At 46.3% G+C, this 22,693-nt stretch overlaps 1 protein-coding gene across 1 annotated transcript; it reads left to right on the top strand.

Moving 5' to 3' along the window:
- The first annotated feature begins 3,172 nt into the window (after positions 1-3,172).
- LOC114661730 (serine protease 27-like) lies at positions 3,173-15,958 on the top strand. The gene is made up of 6 exons (XM_028814905.2): positions 3,173-3,705; positions 8,348-8,419; positions 8,501-8,678; positions 11,558-11,829; positions 14,764-14,921; positions 14,998-15,958. Exons 1-6 carry the CDS (start codon positions 3,663-3,665, stop codon positions 15,313-15,315), a joined length of 1,041 nt encoding a protein of 346 aa, XP_028670738.2. The 5' UTR covers positions 3,173-3,662; the 3' UTR covers positions 15,316-15,958.
- The last annotated feature ends 6,735 nt before the right edge of the window (positions 15,959-22,693 follow it).

The raw sequence follows: 22,693 nt of genomic DNA, 5'->3' as shown, positions 1-22,693 counted from the left end.
GGATACACTGGTGAGCAAACCCAGGAGGTGATAAGGAGCCAATGAGGTGACCGAAGGATTGGTGAGATGTGCTCATATTTCTGCACCCTCATTAGAGTCCTCTGCGGTGGGTTGGCACCCTGCCCAGGATTGGTTCCTACCTTGTGCCCTGTGTTGGCTGGGATTGGCTCCAGCAGACCCCCCGTGACTCTGTGTTCGGATTCAGTGGGTTGGAAAATGGATGGATGGATGGATTAGGGTCCTGGCCGGACTGTTTTGGATTTGTTGGAGCTTTTGAAGGCTCTTGTTGGGTATCCTGATGAGGAGAGCATTACAATAGTCCAGCCTGGAGGAGACAAAGGCATGAACCGCAGCTTTTCAGCATCACAGAGGGAAAGGCAGGGACGGAGTTTGGCTGTGTTTCAAAGAGATGGCGGACGTGTGTATCAAATGACAAATGGGAGTCTAATTTGACACCCAAATTAGTAACAGAAGGGGAGAAAGTAATGTTATGACCAGAAAAAGGAAAAGTGTTCTGCTAGCAAAAAGGTTCCATTTTATTGGAAATTCAAGGCTCGCAAGAATACATGAATGAATATGAAAAGTTTTTAATTGCACATTTTGATTATTGATTAAAAATGCAGGCTAACTCCTCCCTATCTCAGGCAGCCCACCTCCTTCTCTTTCTCCCCCGGCTCACCCATTGCTTGCATAGCTGGCGGAGACTCAGCAGCCCACAAGCTCCATTATGCCGACCCCATCTTGACTGTCTCCAGACATCACAGCCAGACCACCCGAGGTCGGCTCTCCTCCCTTCTTCCTTTGCGCTCACTTGGTCGGAAGCCTAAGGAGGACACCTGCCTTGCTCGCCACACTCCACCCGAATATTCAGGGGGGGCAAACTAGCCCTAGAGTGCCACAGCCAATGCTCCTTCGAGAGGCCCCTGCAGCTCATACTGCCAGGTGGCCAGATTATCGCCAAGACGGCCTTTCACATCTTTTAACCTCTCTTTCCTTTCAATCTTTTTGTTCCTCTGGTCTTTGATTCCCATCTCTCCTTTTGTGCCAGCCATTATACAGTGCATCCAGAAAGTATTCCCAGCGCTTCATCACTTTGTCCACATTTTGTTATGTCACAGCCTTATTCCAAAATGGATTAAATTCATTTTTTTCCTCAGAATTCTACACACAACACCCCATAATGACAACGTGAAAAAGTTTACTTGAGGTTTTTGCAAATTTATTAAAAATAAAAAAACTGAGAAATCCCATGTCCATAAGTATTCACAGCCTTTGCCATGAAGCTCCAAATTGAGCTCAGGTGCCTCCTGTTTCCCCTGATCATCCTTGAGATGTTTCTGCAGCTTCATTGGAGTCCACCTGTGGTAAATTCAGTTGACTGGACCTGATTTGGAAAGGCACACACCTGTCTATAGAAGGTCCCACAGGTGACAGTTCATATCAGAGCACAAACCAAGCATGAAGTCAAAGGAATTGTCTGTAGACCTCCGAGACAGGATTGTCTCGAGGCACAAATCTGGGGAAGGTTACAGAAAAATTTCTGCTGCTTTGAAGGTCCCAATGAGCACAGTGGCCTCCATCATCCGTAAGTGGAAGAAGTTCGAAACCACTAGGACTCTTCCTAGAGCTGGCCAGCCATCTAAACTGAGCGATCAGGGGGAGAAGGGCCTTAGTCAGGGAGGTGAACAAGAACCTGATGGTCACTCTGTCAGAGCTCCAGAGGTCCTCTGTGGAGAGAGGAGAACCTTCCAGAAGGACAACCATCTCTGCAGCAATCCACCAATCAGGCCTGTATGGTAGAGTGGCCAGATGGAAGCCACTCCATAGTAAAAGGCACATGGAAGCCCGCCTGGAGTTTGCCAAAAGACACCTGAAGGACTCTCAGACCATGAGAAAGAAAATTCTCTGGTCTGATGAGACAAAGATTGAACTCTTTCATGTGAATGCCAGGCTTAACGTTTGGAGGAAACCAGGCGCCGCTCATCACCAGGCCAATACCATCCCTACAGTGAAGCATGGTGGTGGCAGCATCATGCTGTGGGGAACTGGGAGACTAGTCAGGATAAAGGGAAAGATGACTGCAACAATGTACAGAGACATCCTGGATGAAAACCTGCTCCAGAGCGCTCTTGACCTCAGACTGGGACGACAGTTCATCTTTCAGCAGGACAACGACCCTAAGCACACAGCCAAGATATCAAAGGAGTGGCTTCAGGACAACTCTGTGAATGTCCTTGAGTGGCCCAGCCAGAGCCCAGACTTGAATCTGATTGAACATCTTTGGAGAGATCTTAAAATGGCTGTGCACCGACGCTTCCCATCCAACCTGATGGAGCTTGAGAGGTGCTGCAAAGAGGAATGGGCCAAACTGGCCAAGGATAGGTGTGCCAAGCTTGTGGCATCATATTCAAAAAGACTTGAGGCTGGAATTGCTGCCAAAGGGGCATCGACAAAGTATTGAGCAAAGGCTGGGAATACTTATGGACATGGGATTTCTCAGTTTTTTTATTTTTAATAAATTTGCAAAAACCTCAAGTAAACTTTTTTCACGTTGTCATTATGGGGTGTTGTGTGTAGAATTCGGAGGAAAAAAATGAATTGAATCCACTTTGGAATAAGGCTGTAAGATAACAAAATGTGGACAAAGTGATGAAGCGCTGGGAATACTTTCCAGATGCACTGTATCCACACACTTGTCTCCGTGGGCGCAGCGCCTTAATCACACGCCGCAGAAAGCCAATGAAACCCGCATGTGCAGGTGCGACTCGCCCCCAACTACCTCATTATCTCCCCGCGGTGGTGTAATCTCGCCCACGGAGAGTGACACAACTTTACGGATTTCAAATCTGGCCCTTTTTATTTTTTGAAGCCGCGGACCCGCACAGCATACAGCAGGCAGCAGAACTGAAACTTCGTCCGGCAAGCACAGCAGGTGTCTCCGTCGATAACTTGGGTCTGCAGGTGTCTGTTTATTGTGGATTGATATTTGCATTAAACCCAGGTAGAGATGAATTTACCCCATATTCTCCTTTTGTGATCATCACAAAATGTCCATATCACCGGAGATGAACAATACACAACAGTAAGATAGAAAACAGCCCCGCCCACCCTTACCTCGCCCCCGCCCCGCCCCGCCCCGCCCCGCCCCGTCTGATCTAAGGGTTAAACATTCCGGGGACATCCAGACGCCTGATAAGAGAAGAGGAACGTTCAAGACTCGTGACTAAGCCACAACCGCAAATTAAAAAAAAAAATACAAAACAACCGCTAGTTGACAGGCAAACAAAGTCTTCGTTGCCATTCGCCCGCAGCAGCCACCGGGCACAGTGGATTTGTCACCGAATAGCCAAAGAAAACGGAAATCAGGATGAAGTTCACGAGCCCATTGGAGAGCGCAGACTTCACCGCGGCCGGGGACACATAACACCGGGACGTCCATTTACGACTTCTCCGGTAAAAGGTTCAAGGATATCCCGGAAAGAAAGAGCGCAAGAAATCAATTTAGGTTTAAATAATTAATATTAGACTGAGGGCAGTCCCGTGGAAAGCGGGAGTGTAAAAGGCAGCGAGGAGCGCGCTTTGGCTTTGACCAGAAGATCTTTTCTTCGTTCTTCAGTTCAATTCCTCCGTCCTTTACCTCAAGCTCATCACCCATCGAGAAGATGAGCCTTTGGATTTTGACTTCTGTACTTTTCTCTGTCTCCGGTAAGAGGATTTCATTGTTTTTTTGCATGTAATGTTAATCCGTCAGTCCAATTTCTGAACGGCGTCCAGTCGCGAGGAGTCGAAGCCCTTACTGGTAGCAGGTTAGGAGTCAAGGACAGAAGTGACGTCAGACATTGTTGCGCACAAAGCGACATTTAATAATGCGGGTCTTTCTCAGAGGGTCACCTAACTGACAAAGCAATGGAATGTCACCAAGCTGGAGTCCCACATTAGAATTCCAAGCCTGGCACTCGCTATGTTTTCTATACGCTTCTGCTCGGCTGTTTTCGGAGTCTTTGTAAATCCCGCATACGTGTCAATGGGCTGCTCCAGCGTTTCTCAACCTTTAAGTATTTGCGACCCGAGTTTCCTAACAGTTTTAATCGCGCCCCCCCCCCCCCCCTAACATTTTTTTTGAAAGGAGCCTACTAATACCAATTTGTTCTTTTTAAATTAATGATATATCATAGACGCATATTTTAATTTAACTACTTAACTTTTATCGACATTCATCTAACTCTATTTATTTTTCGAGTATCAGAATGTAGTTTAAATTAATTTGTTTTGATTTCAATAGATGTATTTTTCATATTTTCGATTCTTGTTTTCTTTTTTTCACATCTTCGCGCCCCCCTTTTTGTTACTTCGCACCCCACTAGGGGGGCCCGCCCCACAGTTTGAGAACCACTGGCCCTGGTCCAAGGTGGTCCAAGAAGGGGCTACCCCCGTGATGAACTGCTAGTGTTGACACTGACTTGTATTGGGCTTTATGGTTTTGAAATGGGTGAAACTCATCTGATTATAGATGGGCGCGTGGAGTAAATTACTGCGCAAACATCTCTCGGGAAAACGGGAATATCCAGAGAGAGAGAGAAAAAAAAAAGAAAGAAATAGAGGGAGAAATAGGGAGGTGGAGAAAGTTTGGAGTTTTGAATTGAACTTTATTAATCAATAATCCACAAACCATTTACCTTGTCATAAGTAGAAAAAAAGAAAACAATACAAAACATTTACATTATTGTAAGAAAACACACCGAAAAGAAAACAATATTTAATTAATATTTCATACTGGGGGGCCGAGCACCCCTGGCAGCTTCGGAACCCAACCCCAGTTGCGGCCAGAATATTAGTAAAATCTGTAAATGTAGAAAAAATATTATTTGTTGGAGTTAAAAATCACGAAATTGTATAAATATATAAAAGAAAAATTATTTAACGAAGTAAAAATCATGACATGAGAATAAAATATTTCCTCTCTTATCAATTGGAGTATTTCCGTTAAACGCTCGATGAGTATTTATAAGAGACGAAATAAACGATCCACTCGTTTTAACGGACATTTTTATAGATATAAAAACTTTTTTTTTTTTAAATGCCTCATTTAAATTATTTTAAAAATCACGTGAAAACTAAAGTGGTATGCAATGCGTCATCGTAACTCGACCTTCAGCTAACTAAATCACCTAAGTACAAATTTGATGTTATGAATAGATATATATTTTTAAATAGTTTGTTTTTGTGAAAGAAAGTTTACTGGATCAAAAATAGAAACCACGACTTTCTTGATATTAAAAACCACACATTTCTTGATATTTTAGTTTATAATTTAAAAACGGAATAAGAATCTGAAAATGTAGCAACATCACATTAAAGTTCGATAAATTCTGAAAAGAGTGATACCAGATATATATCCATCCATTTTCCAACCCGCTGAATCCGAATACAGGATCACGGGGGTCTGCTGGCGCCAATCACAGCCAACACAGGGCACAAGGCAGGAACAAATCCTGGGCAGGGCGCCAACCCACCGCAGGACACACACACACACTTGGGACAATTTTAGAATCGCCAATCCACCTAACCTTCATGTCTTTGGACTGTGGGAGGAAACCCATGCAGACACGGGGAGAACATGCAGACTCCACGCACGGAGGACCCGGAAGCAAACCCTGGTCTCCTAACTGCGAGGCAGCAGCGCCACCGTGACTGTAGGTTTTAAAATAAACCCGATTTAAAACGTGACAAAAACGTGACATAAAAACCTTACATAAAATCATTGCACTTTTAGGCTTAGGATTTTATATGCATAATATATATATATATATTTGCAAATTGTCTCATGAACACACCACCCTTCTGCAAAAGAACCCACATCTGCGGTCATTTTGTAGAATTTATATTCTAAGTACGCTTTGCCATGAAATGAGAGAGAGAGAGAGAGAGAGAGAGAGAGAGAATAGAGGGTGAGCAGAGAGAGAGAGCCGCTGCCGGCAGTTCTTGTGCTGCGCACGCAGCTGCAGAAGTAGAAGATTCGGAGCCGCACTTGACTAAAAGCGCCGCATCACGTACTTGAGCGCACCTCGCTTACTCCGCGTTACCTTTTTGTTGCGCCCCCACCCAAACAATCTGCTCCTCCAATAGGAATCCCATGTCAACTCTAGAGTATATTTTAATGAAAACGGCTGCGGAGAGCCATTTGCTAACGCCGTTAAATAAAGGAAAGAAACGCTAGCCAATCAAACTTTTAGCGCTGCCCAAAGTCAAAGTCCGACGTTAAAATCCTGTAGCCTGGGGATGGCGATACACTCAGGTAAAGAGTAACAGAGAGAGAGAGTAGAAGGTGTAGCAAGACACAGAGGGAGAGAGAGACAGAGAGAGTTTGTTCTCCTCCCGTGTCCAGGTGGGCTTTCTCTGGGTGTTCCAATTTACTCCTACTGTCCAAAGACATGCAGTTTAGGTGTTGCTATCCTGGCCCGTGGTGGTCTGTACGTGTGTGTCTGTTTGCCCTGAAGTCCACTATAGTTTTAAGAAACATAGTAATGCAGTTTGTTGATAAACGCAAGAATTATAGAAATATGATAACTGTACAGTATACAGCGGGTACGGAAAGTATTCAGACCCCCTTCAATTTTTCACTCTTTGTTATATTGCAGCCATTTGCTAAAATCATTTAAATTAATTTTTTTCCTCATTAATGTACACACAGCACCCCATATTGACAGACAAAAGAAAAAGAATTTTTGAAATTGTTGCAGATTTATTAAAAAAGAAAAACTGAAATATCACATGGTCCTAAGTATTCAGACCCTTTGCTCAGTATTTAGTAGAAGCACCCTTTTGAGCTAATACAGCAATGAGTCTTCTTGGGAAAGATGCAACAAGTTTTTCACACCTGGATTTGGGGATCCTCTGCCATTCCTCCTTGCAGATCCTCCTTGCATGCTGCCACCGCCATGCTTCACTGTGGGGACTGTATTGGACAAGTGATGAGCAGTGCCTGGTTGTCTCCACACATACCGCTTAGAATTAAGGCCAACTCCCGCATGGAGTTTGCTAAAAGACACCTGAAGGACTCTGAGATGGTGAGAAATAAGATTCTCTGGTCTGATGAGACCAAGATAGAACTTTTTGGCCTTAATTCTAAGCGGTATGTGTGGAGACAACCAGGCACTGCTCATCACTTGTCCAATACAGTCCCCACAGTGGCAGCATCATGCTGTGGGGTGTTTTTCAGCTGCAGGGACAGGACGACTGGTTGCAATCGAGAGAAAGATGAATGCGGCCAAGTACAGGGACATCCTGGACAAAAACCTTCTCCAGAGTGCTAAGGACCTCAGACTGGGCCGAAGGTTTACCTTCCAACAAGACGATGACCCTAAGCACACCGCTAAAATAACGAAGGAGTGGCTTCACAACAACTCTGTGACTGTTCTTGAATGGCCCAGCCTTAAACCCAATTGAGCATCTCTGGAGAGACCTAAAAATGGCTGTCCACCAACGTTTACCATCCAACCTGACAGAACTGGAGAGGATCTGCAAGGAGGAATGGCAGAGGATCCCCAAATCCAGGTGTGAAAAACTTGTTGCATCTTTCCCAAGAAGACTCCTGGCTGTATTAGCTCAAAAGGGTGCTTCTACTAAATACTGAGCAAAGGGTCTGAATACTTAGGACCATGTGATATTTCAGTTTTTCTTTTTTAATAAATCTGCAACAATTTCAAAAATTCTTTTTTTTTGTCTGTCAATATGGGGTGCTGTGTGTACATTAATGAGGGAAAAAATTAATTGAAATGATTTTAGCAAATGGCTGCAATATAACAAAGAGTGAAAAATTGAAGGGGGTCTGAATACTTTCCGTACCCGCTGTATATGTCTGAATAGAAGATGGGATTCAAGACAGACAGAAGAGGAGGAGGCTGGCTGCTTATTGGCTCTTTAGAGTTCTGATTTATTTAGCCCCCACGCCACTTTGATAGAATATACATCTAACTCCGAGCTGGAAGCACAAATGGGAATTCCCCCCCACCTCAAACCCCTGCTTTTTGATGAAACACCCATATATAGTGCCTCAATGATTGTAATGCCAAGGGGGAGTCCCCGGCCTTCTCCACTCATTAATTTTATATTTGTGTATAAGTGGCAGATAGACTTTGACGTCCTCTGTAAGGAGTGAAGAGGTTTAAGGTTTAGATGTGGCTTTGGCAGCTTCACCTAAGGCAGCAAAAGTGCTCGACCCAGCTCTGATCTGCCCACCACCTCATCGTAACAGACACACACACTCAGATCGACAGAACGCCGGTCCTCTGGTGCCCACTCTTCTTATGTCGCTTATGCTTTGTGTTTTCTTATTTTTTTTTTTCAGTGTCAGCTCTCAGAAACGACTCAGTAACCCCGAGTTCCAACTCTTCCTCTACTGTTCCCGTAGATCCCGTAGGTACGTGTGTCCAGTTGTCTGCACTTGTGGTTGTCATAGTTACTTGTCTTTAATGATCCTCTTCCTCTCCTCCTCTCCAAGCTTGTGGCCAGTCACCACACAACAGCAGCACAGTGGGCGGGGCCGATGCCTATGCAGGGGCGTGGCCTTGGCAGGTGCTGATAGAGTATCAGTCTGAGTCTGCAGCAGCCATTACCTTCTGCGGAGGCTCTCTGATTGCACGAAGCTGGGTCCTCTCTGCGGCGCACTGCTTCCCCAAGTAAGTACAACGTAATGCTGCAGAGTCGAGAACCTGGGGGGTCTGCATGGGTTAGCAAGTGGGCAGCCATTCTTACAACCGGATAGCGATGAGCAAAGTTTTGACATACGGTTCTGCGAAGCTGACACCAAAATTAAATTCTCAGGCATTTGTGAAAAGCGTAACTCACTAAAAAGTTTTTTTGAGGGTTTCACATTTTATAGGTTGGGAAAACAAGGAATTCTTCTTCGTAAAGACACCTTTTCCTGATTTTTTTTGCATTCTTTTCTGCTGCTTTGTAATGCCGGTGTTCTGTCAGTCAGATCCATTTTATCTGTCCCTCTGTAATGAGATGCTATAGGGGTCCATGGCGGTGTGCTTGTTCTTTTTAATATTGAAACATTGTGCTCAGGCTCCGGTGGGGCGCAGCACGTCAGAGCAGCCCCTGGGTGTTGATGGGGGAATCGGCAGCCATGTGTAGACACGCGTGGTTCAGCCGATTTCCTTGTTCGCTCTCTGGGGGTCTGTAATGATGGCACCTGTGGGCACAGGGAGCAAATTAGAGGGCGAGATCAAAAGAAAGATGAAGGGGTCCGGAGTTTAAAATGTGAAAGAGTCGTGATGTAGGATGGTGGCAGAGCCAATGCTGTGAAGAGGAAGGCAGGTGGTCGGGAATGAGCCCCCTGAGAGGAGCGACCACTCCGAGTGGGTTCCTGCAGAGAGATGGAGAGAGGAGCAGGGCTTGTGGGGTCCCCGCTGATATCCAAGGGGGACACAAGCTGCTTTAAGGGATGTCTGCGTCATGCTGAGGAGACCTTAAAGGTAGAGTGAAAGAGGCACAAGAGCCTTAAAGACACAAATCCCGCGTGTTTTCAACTCAGATTTTAACCTGTTTGGATTTATTTATTTGTATTTTCACCTCCATGTTTTGGACTTACTGAACTTATTGGAAGACGTTTGCACTGCACTCTTCGTTGATTCTTTGAGCACTTCGTGAAATAAAAGCACTGAGCGCCCTTGGACCTCCTCTGCTTGTTCTGCGTCCTCGTTGCTTGGCTCATCCTCAGACATGACTATCGATGGTTCGAAGGGCAGCCAACCCGAGTCATCACAGCCTCTTGTTCAGATCCCCGTGGAGGAGCGCAGTGCATTATTGTTCACGATACCCCAGGATGTCCATTTCTTGATTTCTGCACATTAAGTGCTGAGGAGCGTCTGGTTTCTTTTTCGTCTCCGATGCATCTTTAGGATTGTCGTCAGCCAGGTTGTCATCATGACAAATCGCAGGGAGCGGCTCGGCCTGTTTACGCGTAACAGAAAATGAGTCCGCTGATTTTTTAAAATGTTTTATTTTAGTGATCTTCATTTTAAGATCAAACAGAAGGCAAATGCCTGCAGAATTCAAGCCTGTAAACGTTTCCGGCTAGGCTCTCTTCTGGTGTCAATGGCACAGATTTCACCAGAAGCGAAACGCCATTTGTTTTGCCGTCCACACAAATTGTTTCTCTCATCAGTAGTGCTGTAGCAATAAACTAAAATGTAGAATGGTCCAGAAGTTTAACAAACCTCGATTACTAACCACAATCAGAAATGGGGGTTCGTCTTGAGTGTCGAGGGGTGGATTGAACCTTCTCATCCATGGTGTTGGCACTTCATGGTGTGAACTTCATGTGTGTGACACAGACAGGTAGACATGATTTAAAGTCACCACACATGTTTATTTACACTATTTACAAAGTTCAACACGCACAAAACCCAGTGCTGCCGCACCAATCACCCTCAGTCCAGGCCCTCAACACAATGCCTCTTCCTTCTCTTCTGTCCTCCTCTTTCTTCTCCTCCCGAGCTCTGTCCACTTCCACCCGAATCCAGCCATGGAATGGAGGGAGGCGGCCCCTTTTATACACACCTGGATGTGCTCCAGGTGTCTTCCGATGAGCTTCCACCGGCACTCCCAAGTGTGCTAGAAGTACCAGCTCCGCACCTGGAAGCACTCTGGGTGTCCCTGCTCCTCTTCTCCCTAGCACTCCCCAGTGTGGTAGAAGTGCTGAGGTCCAGGGCTCCGTAGGCTTTGGGGCGCCTCCTGGCGGTGACCACGGGCCCCTACAGGGCTGAGCTTCAAAGCAACCAGGGTGGTCGCCCCCTCATGGTCTGGAGGAGGCGCAAGCCCTCCTCCAGTCCTCCTGTGTGTCCCGGCTGGGTACCACCCCCAGCCGCGTGCCACACCAGACACAGACAGACATGGAGGCCAAGAGTTCAAAACTCACACAATTTATTACACAACCTCTTTTCCACAACACAACACACAGTGCCCAAATCACCACTAAAGTTCTTTCTCTCGCTGCTTCTTCTTCTTCAGCCTCCACTCCTCTCCTGTAAGCTCCGTCCTCTGCCTCCTGACTCCGGCTCCCAGAGTGGAGTGAGGAGGTCTGTTTTATACAGTACCCCGCAGCACTTCTGGGTACTGCATACCTCAGTTCCGGTGCTGCCCAGGCGTCCCTTGGCGGTGGCCACGATGATCCACAGGGTTGGGCTCCCCAGGTCCGTGGCCCCCATACAATCCAGGTAGGCTGCCATTCTCACATTCCACAGAAGATACTGCCCTTCTCCTGGTCCTTCTCGGTGGGTCAAGGTCCCTGGACGTCTGTCACAGGTGGCACAGTGGTAGTGCTGCTGCTTTGCAGTAAGGAGACTGTGGAAGATTGTGGGTTTGCTTCCCAGTTCCTCCCTGTGTGGTTAGTGCTTTGAATACTGAGAAAAGAGCTATATAAATGTAATGAATTATTATTATTACAATGGCCTATCGTCACGTGTCACCTCAGACTCTTTGCTCCCTTTTCATTGATTACTCTGAAGAGGTTTCAGACGTTTCACACCAAATGTTCTTCCTTCCCTTCTAGAACTAATAACATCTCGGGGTACACCCTGTACATGGGCAGATACTGGCTTTACCAGCCCACCTTCGCTGAACAGGTTCGGACCATCAGCAATGTCGTTGGATACCCAGGGTACCAATCTGCCGAACTGGGTGGGGACGTGGTGCTGATTCAGCTGAGCTCCCCCGTCGTCTACACGGACTACATCCAGCCCATCTGCCTTCCATCTCCTGCTGCTCCATTCCTAGATGGACAGAAGTGTTGGGTGACTGGCTGGGGAAACATCGACGAAGGAGGTAAGCTTGTGCTACTCGAGTGAAACTCAGGCTGGCATTTGATTGCACGACGTTTACTTCCCACAGATTGCTAGGAATAATGAACCACGAGACGTGTTGCCAAATCGCTTGTGGTAGATTCTACAGAAAAATGTATTCTTAAAATTAGTAATTTCTATGTATTAGAAAGGTATTTTAAGCACATGAGAAAAGTAGACACTATATTATATTAAGATATAAGAGTTAGGAGTTAAAAGGCTCATGTCTGTATAAGCCACAGACCACCATTATCTCAGGAGGAGAGCTGAGAAGAGATGGACCCCTTGATAAGAAGGGGAATGTGAACTCTTGGGTTGTAAATAATTGGTGAGCGCTGGGAAAGAAGGGGGTGCAGGTAGGGGCTAGTCAGACAGATATGATGGACAGCGAAGAGTTGGACACCCACCCAGCCGAGAGATAATGGGAGATGAATCAGAGGCAGGACTAGAGCAATGGAGTGCTAGAAGTCAGATGAGGAAGAAGAATGGTTTAAGTGATAAGAATTGAAATAAAAGTAAGTGGTGCCCATTGCTGGGGACTCGTTGTTCCATCTTAAGGGAGTCTGTATGTGCGCCATACAATAAAGCTTAATTCTGCTGCCGAGTGCCTTCATTGGGGCTGAGGGCGCACATGCCATGTCAGTCTGCTTCAACAATTCCACCTTTCACCTTTCCTTCATTCTAATTGGAGTTCAAGGACGGGGTTATTGGCATCGCTGCACGTCTTGCATTTAATGGACACACTAATTGTAACCAAGCAAAAAAACAGGTAGAAGATACTCCTGGTAAGATGTCTACCTCCCTTGGTGGCCAGCTGACATCCCCCTGCTGTTCCTCATTTATTAGCTGGCGGAGCCATGGAGGTTGTGACCCTGACCCAAACTACGCAGGTCACCATTTGATACACGTCCCTATCCAAGTTTGTGAAAAAGTAAGTACACCCCATGGAAATGGTTGACTTTTTCATGGCAATTGTTGACATCAGATGTTCATGCAAGCAGAGCCTACAGGTAGAGGTGACATACTTGAACAAGTGACACGTCGAATTGACACGGCGTATTCATTCTCATAATCTGAACTAACAAAATGGAAGACTCGTCACATGAAAGAAGCAGGTGCACCAGCACATGTATCACCACTTCAGATCCATCAAATTAGAATCAGGTGTTCCGGATTGGGTGCCTATGATAAGAACCTCCTTATAATAAACATTGTTGATCAAACACGTCCCGTCTTCTCTTAATTGCCTGGCTAAATGTCCAGGTGGGCCTGATTGTCTTATTTAAATCACAGATTCCGAGGGTCTGAAGATCTCTTTGCTAATGGCGTGTGTGGTGTCAGCTTGCCAAGGTCCAAAGGGCTCTCTCAGGCCCTCATAAAGAAGGTTGTGGATGACTACGAGTGTGGCAAGGATTTTCAAAAGATCACCAAATTATTTGAAATCAGTCCTTCCACTGTAAGGAAAATGATCTCCAAGTAACGGAGATTTCAAATAACTGCTAATTTGTCCATAATTGTCTGGCCCAGCAAATTCAGCCCAAGATCTCACCATTTCATACTAATAGAAGTCTCCAAGAACCCTAAAATTTCTTTGTGGGATCTGCAGGAAATGTTTGTAAAAGTTAGTCTTAAAGTACAAAGCGTCTAAAGTCAGACATAGACGACACAGATTTGACCTGTATGTGATGTGTGCCCAGAAAAAGTCCAAAAAAGTACATCAGAACCGGAGTACGTTACATCATTGAACATCTAGGCAAAGACCAGGCCTTCTGGAGCAATATGTTCTGGAGACACAAACCAAAGATGGAGTTGTTTGGCCATAGTAACAGTAGCCAGCACCTCAGAAGAAGACCCTCATACCAACATGGTGGTGGGAATGTTCTGGTCTGGGGTTGCTTTGCTCCTTCAGGGCCTGGGCATCTTGCGGTCATCAAGTCAACTATGAGTTTTGCATCGCATCAGTGTGCTTCAGGAGAATGTAGGGCTATCTGTCCGAAAGTGGAAGTAGAACCAGAAATGGACCTTTGAACACAATAATGATCTGAAGCACACTAAGCAGTATCTCCCAAGGAAGAAATGGAGGGTCATGGACCTCCAATCAAAACCTTGATTTTGGGGGGGATTAGAAATGGGCAGGACGTGCAAGAAAAGCCACCAAGTTGCAACTGAAAGGAGTGGCCCAGACGTCATGGAGTCGATGACAGAGACTGGCGGACACTCATGTGAATTGTCTACAACAAGTCACTTCTACTAAAGGTGGCAATGCCAGCTTCTGAGGTCCAGAGTGGACTTTCTTTTTCCCCCCATTACATCGACTGATGTTTTTGTTAAATAACAGTTGTAAAGGACTTGTGTGTTTATACAGTGGATCTCCTTTATCCGCAGGCACAGTTTACAAGAACTTCTAATGTTTGCCTGTTCAAGTCCAAGGGTTGCACTTACTTTTTCAAATGACTGTACCCTTTATTTAATTATTCCAGTTTTTATTTCAAAATGGCCTTGTTTGTTAAGTTTCCTTTTACTTCGCACATGTAGGCAGTGTGGCATTGTGATTAAGGATTTGAACTTCAGGCCCTGAGGTTGTGGGTCCTCCTGTTTGCCTGTTCAAAAATGTCAAATAGGCCGCCAGTTTCCCTGGGGTGTACTTACTTTTTCACACGTAAAGGTCCAAATGAAGAATGTTAAGAAGATCAACAAACATACGAGAGGAAAGGGAGCCGAATAATAAAAGCAGTAATAGCTCACGCCAAAGCTCTTGCCTGGGGTCTCTTAGGCCCTTCAGTAGGGTTACCTACACCAGACTTGTTAGCTGCCGTCTTCCTGCTGTCTTCTTGTCTAAACAGATGGATGCTGGGAAGGTTTAACCTGACGTATCATCACTCGCTCATCGTCTCCTTCTCTTTCTCTCTTTCTCTAGTCAGTTTGCCATCTCTTGGGCCACTGCAGGAACTCCAAGTTTCCATCATCAGCACGGCCAACTGCTCCACGTTGTACAGGGACGCCGGGGCACTGGACACCATCCCGTCAGATGCGTTCTGCGCTGGGTTCCCACAAGGCCAGAATGACTTGTGTCTGGTGAGTGTGTCTCCCGCCTGTCTTTCAAACAGCATTTTGGACCAGAAACCTAATACTTTCATTTCTCTCCATCAAGGGGGATTCTGGGGGACCCCTGGTGTGCCAGAACAGTGATGGACATTGGGTGCAAGCAGGAATTGTGAGCTTTGGAGTTCCCTGTGCACAACCCAACCTACCAGGGGTCTACGTACAGGTGACAGCTTACAGCAGCTGGATTCAGCATCAGGTCACCGGTCCACAGCTTGCTAACAGGGGAGCCGTCCAGGTGCGCGACGCGGTGGGCTGCCAGGCTGCTCCGTTTGGACACACCTGTTCCGGTTGTGGCCCTGCTACGATTAATATGAGGCTGGAATTCAAGCTTCTGATGTTCCTTCTTTTAATGGCATTTTCCTAACGTCGGCACCGAACCCAGATCCAGCGGGGTAATGGAATTGGGCAATGGCATTATAGAATCTCGATGTGCCCCCCCCACCCCCCAGTCAGTCATCCATACATGCCCGGACAAAACGATTCCTGCACGCCAGACAGCTTCCCTGAACACCTGATTGCCTGAAGGTAATAGAAAAGTCAGAGATGACGAAGTTCGCTCTCAAGTCAGTCCTTCACTGTCCTCTAATTGGCTGAAATTACCCATGGAGACTACAGAAGTTCACTCTCCGTCTGTCAATCATTTTAAAGCGCTCTGATTGGACAATCAGTGCTACAAAATGTTGCTGATTAGCTCTCGTGATTATTTGCAAGCATACAGGAAAGGATAGTCTACTTATCGAGGTGTGATAGCGTAGTCGGCATTCACTGCAAACAGTGCCCGTATTTATGAAGCGTCTCAGAGTAGGAAAACGGTCCTAATCTCCTCAACATTGGATGAAAATTTGACCCAATCCTTAGGAGAAAGAGTAAGAGCACTTTATCAATTTTCCTAAATTTGGAAGCTACCTCTAACTTCATCAGAATTTAGGAGAGCTTGTGAGCTGTCTGAAAACGTGACGTGCCCGGAACACATCACCAAGGAGGTGTCCAGGAGGCATCCTGATCAGATGCCCAAGCCACCTCATCTGACTCCTCTCGATGCGGAGGAGCAGCGGCTCTACTCTGAGCCCCTCCCGGATGACTGAACTTCTCACCCTATCTTTAAGGGAGAGCCCAGACACCCTGCGGAGGAAACTCATTTCGGCCGCTTGTATTAGCGATCTCGTTCTTTCGGTCACTACCCATAGCTCATGACCATAGGTGAGGGTAGGAACATAGATCGACTGGTAAATTGAGAGCTTTGTCTTACGGCTCAGCTCCTTTTTCACCACGACAGACTGATTCAGAGCCCGCATTACTGCGGATGCCACACCGATCCGCCTGTCGATCTCACGCTCCATTCTTCCCTCACTCGTGAACAAGACCCCGAGATACTTGAACTCCTCCACTTGAGGCAGGATCTCGCTCCCAACCCTGAGAGGGCACTCCACCCTTTTCCGGCTGAGGACCATGGTCTCGGCTTTGGAGGTGCTGATTCTCATCCCAGCCGCTTCACACTCGGCTGCGAACCGATCCAGAGAGAGCTGAAGATCACGGCCTGATGAAGCAAACAGGACAACATCATCTGCAAAAAGCAGTGACCCAATCCTGAGTCCACCAAACCGGACCCCCTCAACGCCCTGGCTGCGCCTAGAAATTCCGTCCATAAAAGTTATAAGTGTCCGACTCCACTAATGTTAATATTATAATTAAATGTTGGGGTGTCAACCCGGCCGGCACTGTTTACCTCAAATAAAATCAAAAACCCAAACAAACACAGAGATGGTTTGAAAGTATAACAAATATTAGCCCCATGGAAGCTCTGGGGGTAAAGTAATCTTTGGGTAACAGAGGAGCTCCGTCTCTCCGGTTGCTCGGTCGTGAAGTGACGTCTCCCTCCTGGAGGTCGTGATGTTATGGGCCAGGGACTGGAAAGGGTGGAGTCAGTTGCCCTCACTGGGCGGTTTCTCAGTACTGTGCAGGAAAAGGATGACAACATAGTTAGCGTCAGCGCCCCCTCTCGGCCCAGGGGTGGAACTGCATACCCGGGAGGACCTCGAGTGGTGATGCACATGCCTGGCAGTGGCTACATTTACTACAGCAAAACCTCCCCATTAATAATTCACATCTGTGTGGAAATCAGTTTATTTAAAGTCCCTGTGATGTTCAATTCAGGCGTATTAAAGTTGCGTCTAAATACTTTTCCATTGAGATGGAGAGTCAGTGAGTGGGCCATGGCACATGAAGACATAGTTAAGTGGACAAGAGAACTGTGAAAAATCAACAAATGTGCGGCTTCATTAAAGCACCAGGATAAAACCATAAAGTTCATGTTCATTGTAACAAGACGCCCTTCTGACATTTTTGACTGCCTCCCCCCCAGGCAAGGCAAGCTACAACCGGCCCTGGTCAGCACCATCACTGGGCGGATTAGAGTAGCAACCGACAATGCACAGTAAAACAAACGTGTGTCCATTGTGGAAGAAACGAGCAGGTGGATCAGCGAGTGCTTTAGAGATTCTCTTGACAACAAGGACAGCAGTTAGTTAGCCGCACTTCTGTCGTCTTCGACGCTGCGTCCCCGCCTGTGATGAAGCTCCCTCCACTTCTCCTTGTCCTGGGCCATTTCCTCCAGGTTTCTTCCACTTGCTTCCTCTATCGCCACATCTTTCCACCCTCTTCTTGACCTTCCCGCTCTTCTGCTTCCATCTTTCTTCTCCTCTTACTGTCCATCTTATTCTTCTCGATACAAATGTTTCACTCAGCTCCATTTCTCTCAAATCCTGGTTACTTGGCCATCTTAGTCCAGTAAACCATCTCAAGCATCGTCGGTCAAACACGTCCCGTCTTCTCTGAATTGCTTGCCTAAATGTCTACCTTCCAGCTCCATTCAAGGCTACTGGCACTACTAGGGCGTTATAGACTCTTCATTTTGTCCACAGTTTGGTGTTTCTGCCCCTCCAAAATCCTCTTCCTAACTCAACAAATGTTGCTCCCGTCCAAGCTAACCTCTTCACCACGTCCACCTCTCATCCGCCTTTCACCTCAATGTCACTTCCCAAATATGTCCGTCTCTCTACTCTTTCCAGCCCTTGACCAATCTGTTCATTTCTTCTCGATCTCCAAACTTCATCCATTTTGTTTTGGCTTTGCTAATCTGAATGGATACACAGAGTGGTGAGGACGGTGTGGAGGGATGAAGAGACCCCAGAAGATTGGAGAAAAATGATCCATTGTGCCGCTGCATAAGAAAGGAAGTCGTGAAGAGTGTAAAACTACACGAGGCAGAAGTCTGCTAGGCGTGCTTTAGTGCTTAGTGTTTCGGGACCTGAATAAGCTCATAGGAGACACTCCGTGCTCTGTTTGTCCCTTTTGTTTTTGCTCTTTCTTGATTTTTTTTGTGAATAAATTTCCTATTTTTTAAAGATTCCTTTTTTGGGTTGTCTTTAAAAGCCAGAGATTTGCATTTTATTTCTCTCTCTCTCTTTCTCTCACGCGCGCTTAAGAATTTCTTTTGACGCTCATTGCATTTTGAACTTTTAAAGTAAGATCAGCTTTGATCAGCGCTGATCCTCCGGCTAGGACGTTGGATATCTCTGGTCCTCGGTTCTTAAGGCTGATCCTCCAATTCGCTGTGAACCCCCCAGTCTCAGTGAGATGGAGCAAGTGGTGAACCAGCTTTGGGGGGGAAGGCTGCAGGGATCTGTGGTATCTGGGGTGAACTTCTCCAGGTTGGTGGAAAGGCTGTCCTTCTGGCATTGCAAGCATTCTTTGCTTCCATTTGGGAGACTGGAATCATCCCAACTGACTGAAAAACGGGACTTGTCATTCCTATCTGGAAAGGGAAGGGGCAACTACAGGGGGATAACTGTTGGTGCGGGTAAGGTCCTTGCTAGGGTCATCCCCAATAGGATCCGTGATCACTTGCTCACCTACCAGTCTGGTTTTATGCCTAAGAAGTCTACCATCAACCGCATCCTGGCACTGAGGGTTCTCATGGAGCGCCAACACAAATATCGACAGAGTTTCTTTGCAGCCTTTGCCAATTTTTGTAAAGCGTTTGACTCAATTGATCGAGCTGCCCTGTGTGACATCCTGAGGGTTTGCAGGATCCCCGCGAGGTTGCTGGATATCATGGCCGGCCTGTCCACTGGTACTGTGAGTGCTGTGCAGAGTGGAGGCAGGACCTCTGTGTTTTTCCCAGTTGATTCTGGATTCCATCAGCGGTGTGTTCTACTCCTACTCTGTTCAATGCTTGTATGGACTAGGTGTTGGGGCAGGGTCGTGGGGTCCAGCGGCTGTGGGGCATCTGTTGGTGAAGAAAGATTCATGGATCTTGACTTTGCTGACTATGCTGTGATCTTCAATGGAGGCTCTGATTGGGGGTCTCGAGTGACTGAATGAGGAGTCTGAGTGTCTGGGCTTGTGAGGGTCCTGATAAAAACCAAAGATCCAGGCCTTTAATGACCTCTTGGGCACAGCCATCAGCAGTGTGTCTGTCTGTGGAGACAGTGTCGACCTCGTCATTGAGAGGTTTTCTTACCTTGGCAGTGACATTCATGTCTCTGGTGACTCTTCCTATAAAGTCAGTAGATGGATTGGGAGAGCATGGGGGGGTCATGAGGTCACTGGAAAGAAGTGTATGGCGCTCCCGATATCTGCAAAAGGATGAAGGTCCAAGTCTTTAGAGTCCTGGTGCTTCCTGTCTTGTTATATGGATGCTATCCAGTGACCTGAGACCAAGACTGGACTCCTTTGGTACTGTGTCTCTCCGGAAAATCCTTGGGTACCGTTGGTTTGACTTTGTGTTGCTCATGGTGTCCCGTATAAGGCACATGACCTGCATTGTGAGGGAGCGTCAGTTACGGCACTACGGTCATGTGGCACGTTTCCCCGAGGGTGATCCAGCTCGCAAAATCCTCATTGTTCGGGACCCGAGTGGTTGGACCAGACCAAGGGGTCGCCCACGTAACACCTGGCTGCTGCAGATAGAGGGCCATTTCAGGAGGGCGGGACTGGACCGCGTGTCTGCCTGGAGGGTTGCAAACCAGGATCCCGAGTTGTTTCGCTGTGTAGTGGGTGCGGCAATGCGCTGTATCCGTGCGTGCTCGCCAACTTGACTTGACTTGGAAATAAGATCTCCCATGTTAGGCCTGAGTAGGCAGAAGCCTGCCAGTAGCATTTTGGGAACTTTCTACCATTTGGTCTTCTCCTGAGCAGGCTATTGAGGGTCCTGAGTTGCTTTGTGGTTCCTCTTGGAGGCCTGACACCCCTTTCACCGTGTTCCTGTCTCCATATTCCAACAACTGCAAATGAACACACAAACAATCGCAGCAACTTGAACTTGACAGTCATCAGCCATTTTTATATTGTGATTTCTTTAGATATCAAAACAAAAATACAATAAATTAATAAATTAAATGCCTATGCCTCTAAAACAGAGCCTTAGCCTCAAGTGCTTGGCATGGTGCCTTACTTGAAATACTAAAGTGAGGTCTTGCCTTCCAAATCTAGCACAAGGCTTCTCTGAGGCCTAGTAACCAAACCAGACCTCTCGCCTTATATCAGTTTGCAGCTTTGTGCTGTGGTGAATTGACGGCGGTGAGTCTTCAAACTGCGACGTCAGGCTCAGAGCAACGTGAGCTAAATGGAGAGCTCTGTGTAGTCAGCCGTGCGGATGCCATATCTGAGCACTGCGAGCAGAGCTCTTCCTGGTGATGCCAAATGATCTCTCTTTGTGACAGCTCACACCTTTTTCTGAGCAGCATCGCCACTACACTCCACCCATCCAGAGTGCCAATCCCATCCTCGCCGCCAGTTGTGTCAGTTTTTGTTTTGATGATTGACAAAACCGTAGCTTAAAGTTTGGTCTGCTAAAGCTGATCTGGAGTGTCTGTGGTCAAGGTGTTAACATTTCTAAATCGATCACTCAGTATCCCATTTTGTTTTCTAGTACTAATGATGGCAACTCTGCTCTCCATTTGCAACAAAGTTTGAGAGCAGAGAGCAGTGGTTTACTTTATAAGGGCTGAAGATGTACCAGGGGCCTAAATCCCCATCACTCCATAAGAATCTTACTAAGGACTTGATCGATGTGGTCATCGGTAGTGGACTGGCTTAACATTTTCCCAACCATTTTTGAACTTCTCCCTCCATTCACAAACACTCTGTTGTGGTTAAACACGGCCTCCATATTGTGTGGAAAACCTTCTATGGATTTTTGCCCTCCTGGTACACCTTCAGATCATCTTTTGGGGGAAACGGAAAGAAGAGTGGTCATGTTCACTCCCAGTAAACAACAAGAGAGAGGTGACTAATCGAGGGCAATACGTGACCGGTGTGACCACAGGCACACCACGGCATCATGTATAAACGGTGTGTAAGCACAGAAATGTTGCGTACGAACGTTTCCACTCAAATCACGATGTATAAAACCTAAACTTGGCGTAAAGCCATGCACATTTCCACGGTACCTCATACCCTGGCGTACGCAATTTCTCCGCTCGGTTTTGCAGACTGGCGGCACGCAGCGTCAAAGCAGTGCTACTGTTCCTGTGTGCTCATCCTTTCTTTCTTAGACCCACATTCCTGATGCAGCTTTATAAATACACTGAAGTTAACTGCATATTGTTTATTAGTGTAATGCATCTGATTGTAATTAACCTGTAGCAATATAATGGTCCAGGGAATAGCCATAGTATTCCAAATACCATAACTGCTTTAGCGTTGTTACGCTCATTGCATCTTCTTCTTCTTTCAGCTGCTCCCGTTAGGTGTTGCCACTGCGGATCATCTTTTTCCATATTACTCTCACTGCACCACTCGGAGTATTTATATCACTGTATCTGAGAGGGGAATCACAGCAGCAGCTGATCGGAAAGAGAATTATCAATATACAGTTTCAAGCACACGCTGCCTCAGCCACAACGCGTCAAAGCCTTTCCTGTACGGACCTCGCGTTTCAGAAACAGTTTCATCCCAAGAACTATAAACGCACTCAATCAGTCCATCAAGTGCTCCTTGTAGAACTGTTTGTACTTAAAAGTTCAATTACCTCACTGTAAACTTGCACCACAGTTATAATATTGCACAACCTGCGGCACTTTATAAAATGCGTATGATTACAATATCATTTTTAAGATGAAATGCAGCAAAATATGTTGCTTATAGTATACAGATAAAACTTTAACTTCATTTAAATAATCTGTATTGTTAATAATTAAACATGTGAGGACACGGTGCTGCAGCACTAGCTAGTTCAGGGATTGTTCCTGCCTTGCGCTGTATTCTTGCGCTGACGCGACACTGGAAGGATAGACGGATAGAATAATTAAACATGTACTACGAAGATATTTCAATGTTCCTTAAAAGTTTTGAAGAATCGACCTTCTCAGCTTACAGATGGCTTCACGTCTATTACAGAGCTGATTGTGTGGCGATTAGGTATTTGGAGAAAGAAAAGTAAGGACAGGAATTGGAGGTTAGTACGTTTGAAAGAGACAGTATTTCTGTAATAAATTATTTCATCGAAGGTCGCACATTGCGCAGCAAGCCTCTTGCGTGAGATATGAACAATCACTGCGCCACCGTGTTCCCATGTTTAATAACATGCTTTCATTCCTATCATCATGAAAAAGATATCACATATACATCTCAGTATTTTAATTATTCAGAGAGATGTAATATTACGAACGTAATGGATTATGTGTCCTGTCGGAGAAAGAGAAAGAACGGAAGCACGTAGTGATTCACACACAGAGCAC

This window comes from Erpetoichthys calabaricus, chromosome 12, assembly GCF_900747795.2.
Source record: "Erpetoichthys calabaricus chromosome 12, fErpCal1.3, whole genome shotgun sequence".
NCBI classification, from domain to species: Eukaryota; Metazoa; Chordata; class Cladistia; order Polypteriformes; family Polypteridae; genus Erpetoichthys; species Erpetoichthys calabaricus.
Note: the sequence above shows the minus strand (reverse complement) of the source record. Positions and strands in the feature narration are given on the sequence as shown.

What these genes read in the sequence shown, in the direction of transcription:
- LOC114661730 (XM_028814905.2), top strand. Translation starts at nt 3,663, where the DNA reads ATGAGCCTTTGGATTTTGACTTCTGTACTTTTCTCTGTCTCCG. An exon ending in TGTACTTTTCTCTGTCTCCG is followed by an intron (nt 3,706 to 8,347) that starts GTAAGAGGATTT and finishes TTTTTTTTTCAG; the next exon opens with TGTCAGCTCTCAGAAACGAC. An exon ending in GCGGCGCACTGCTTCCCCAA is followed by an intron (nt 8,679 to 11,557) that starts GTAAGTACAACG and finishes CTTCCCTTCTAG; the next exon opens with AACTAATAACATCTCGGGGT.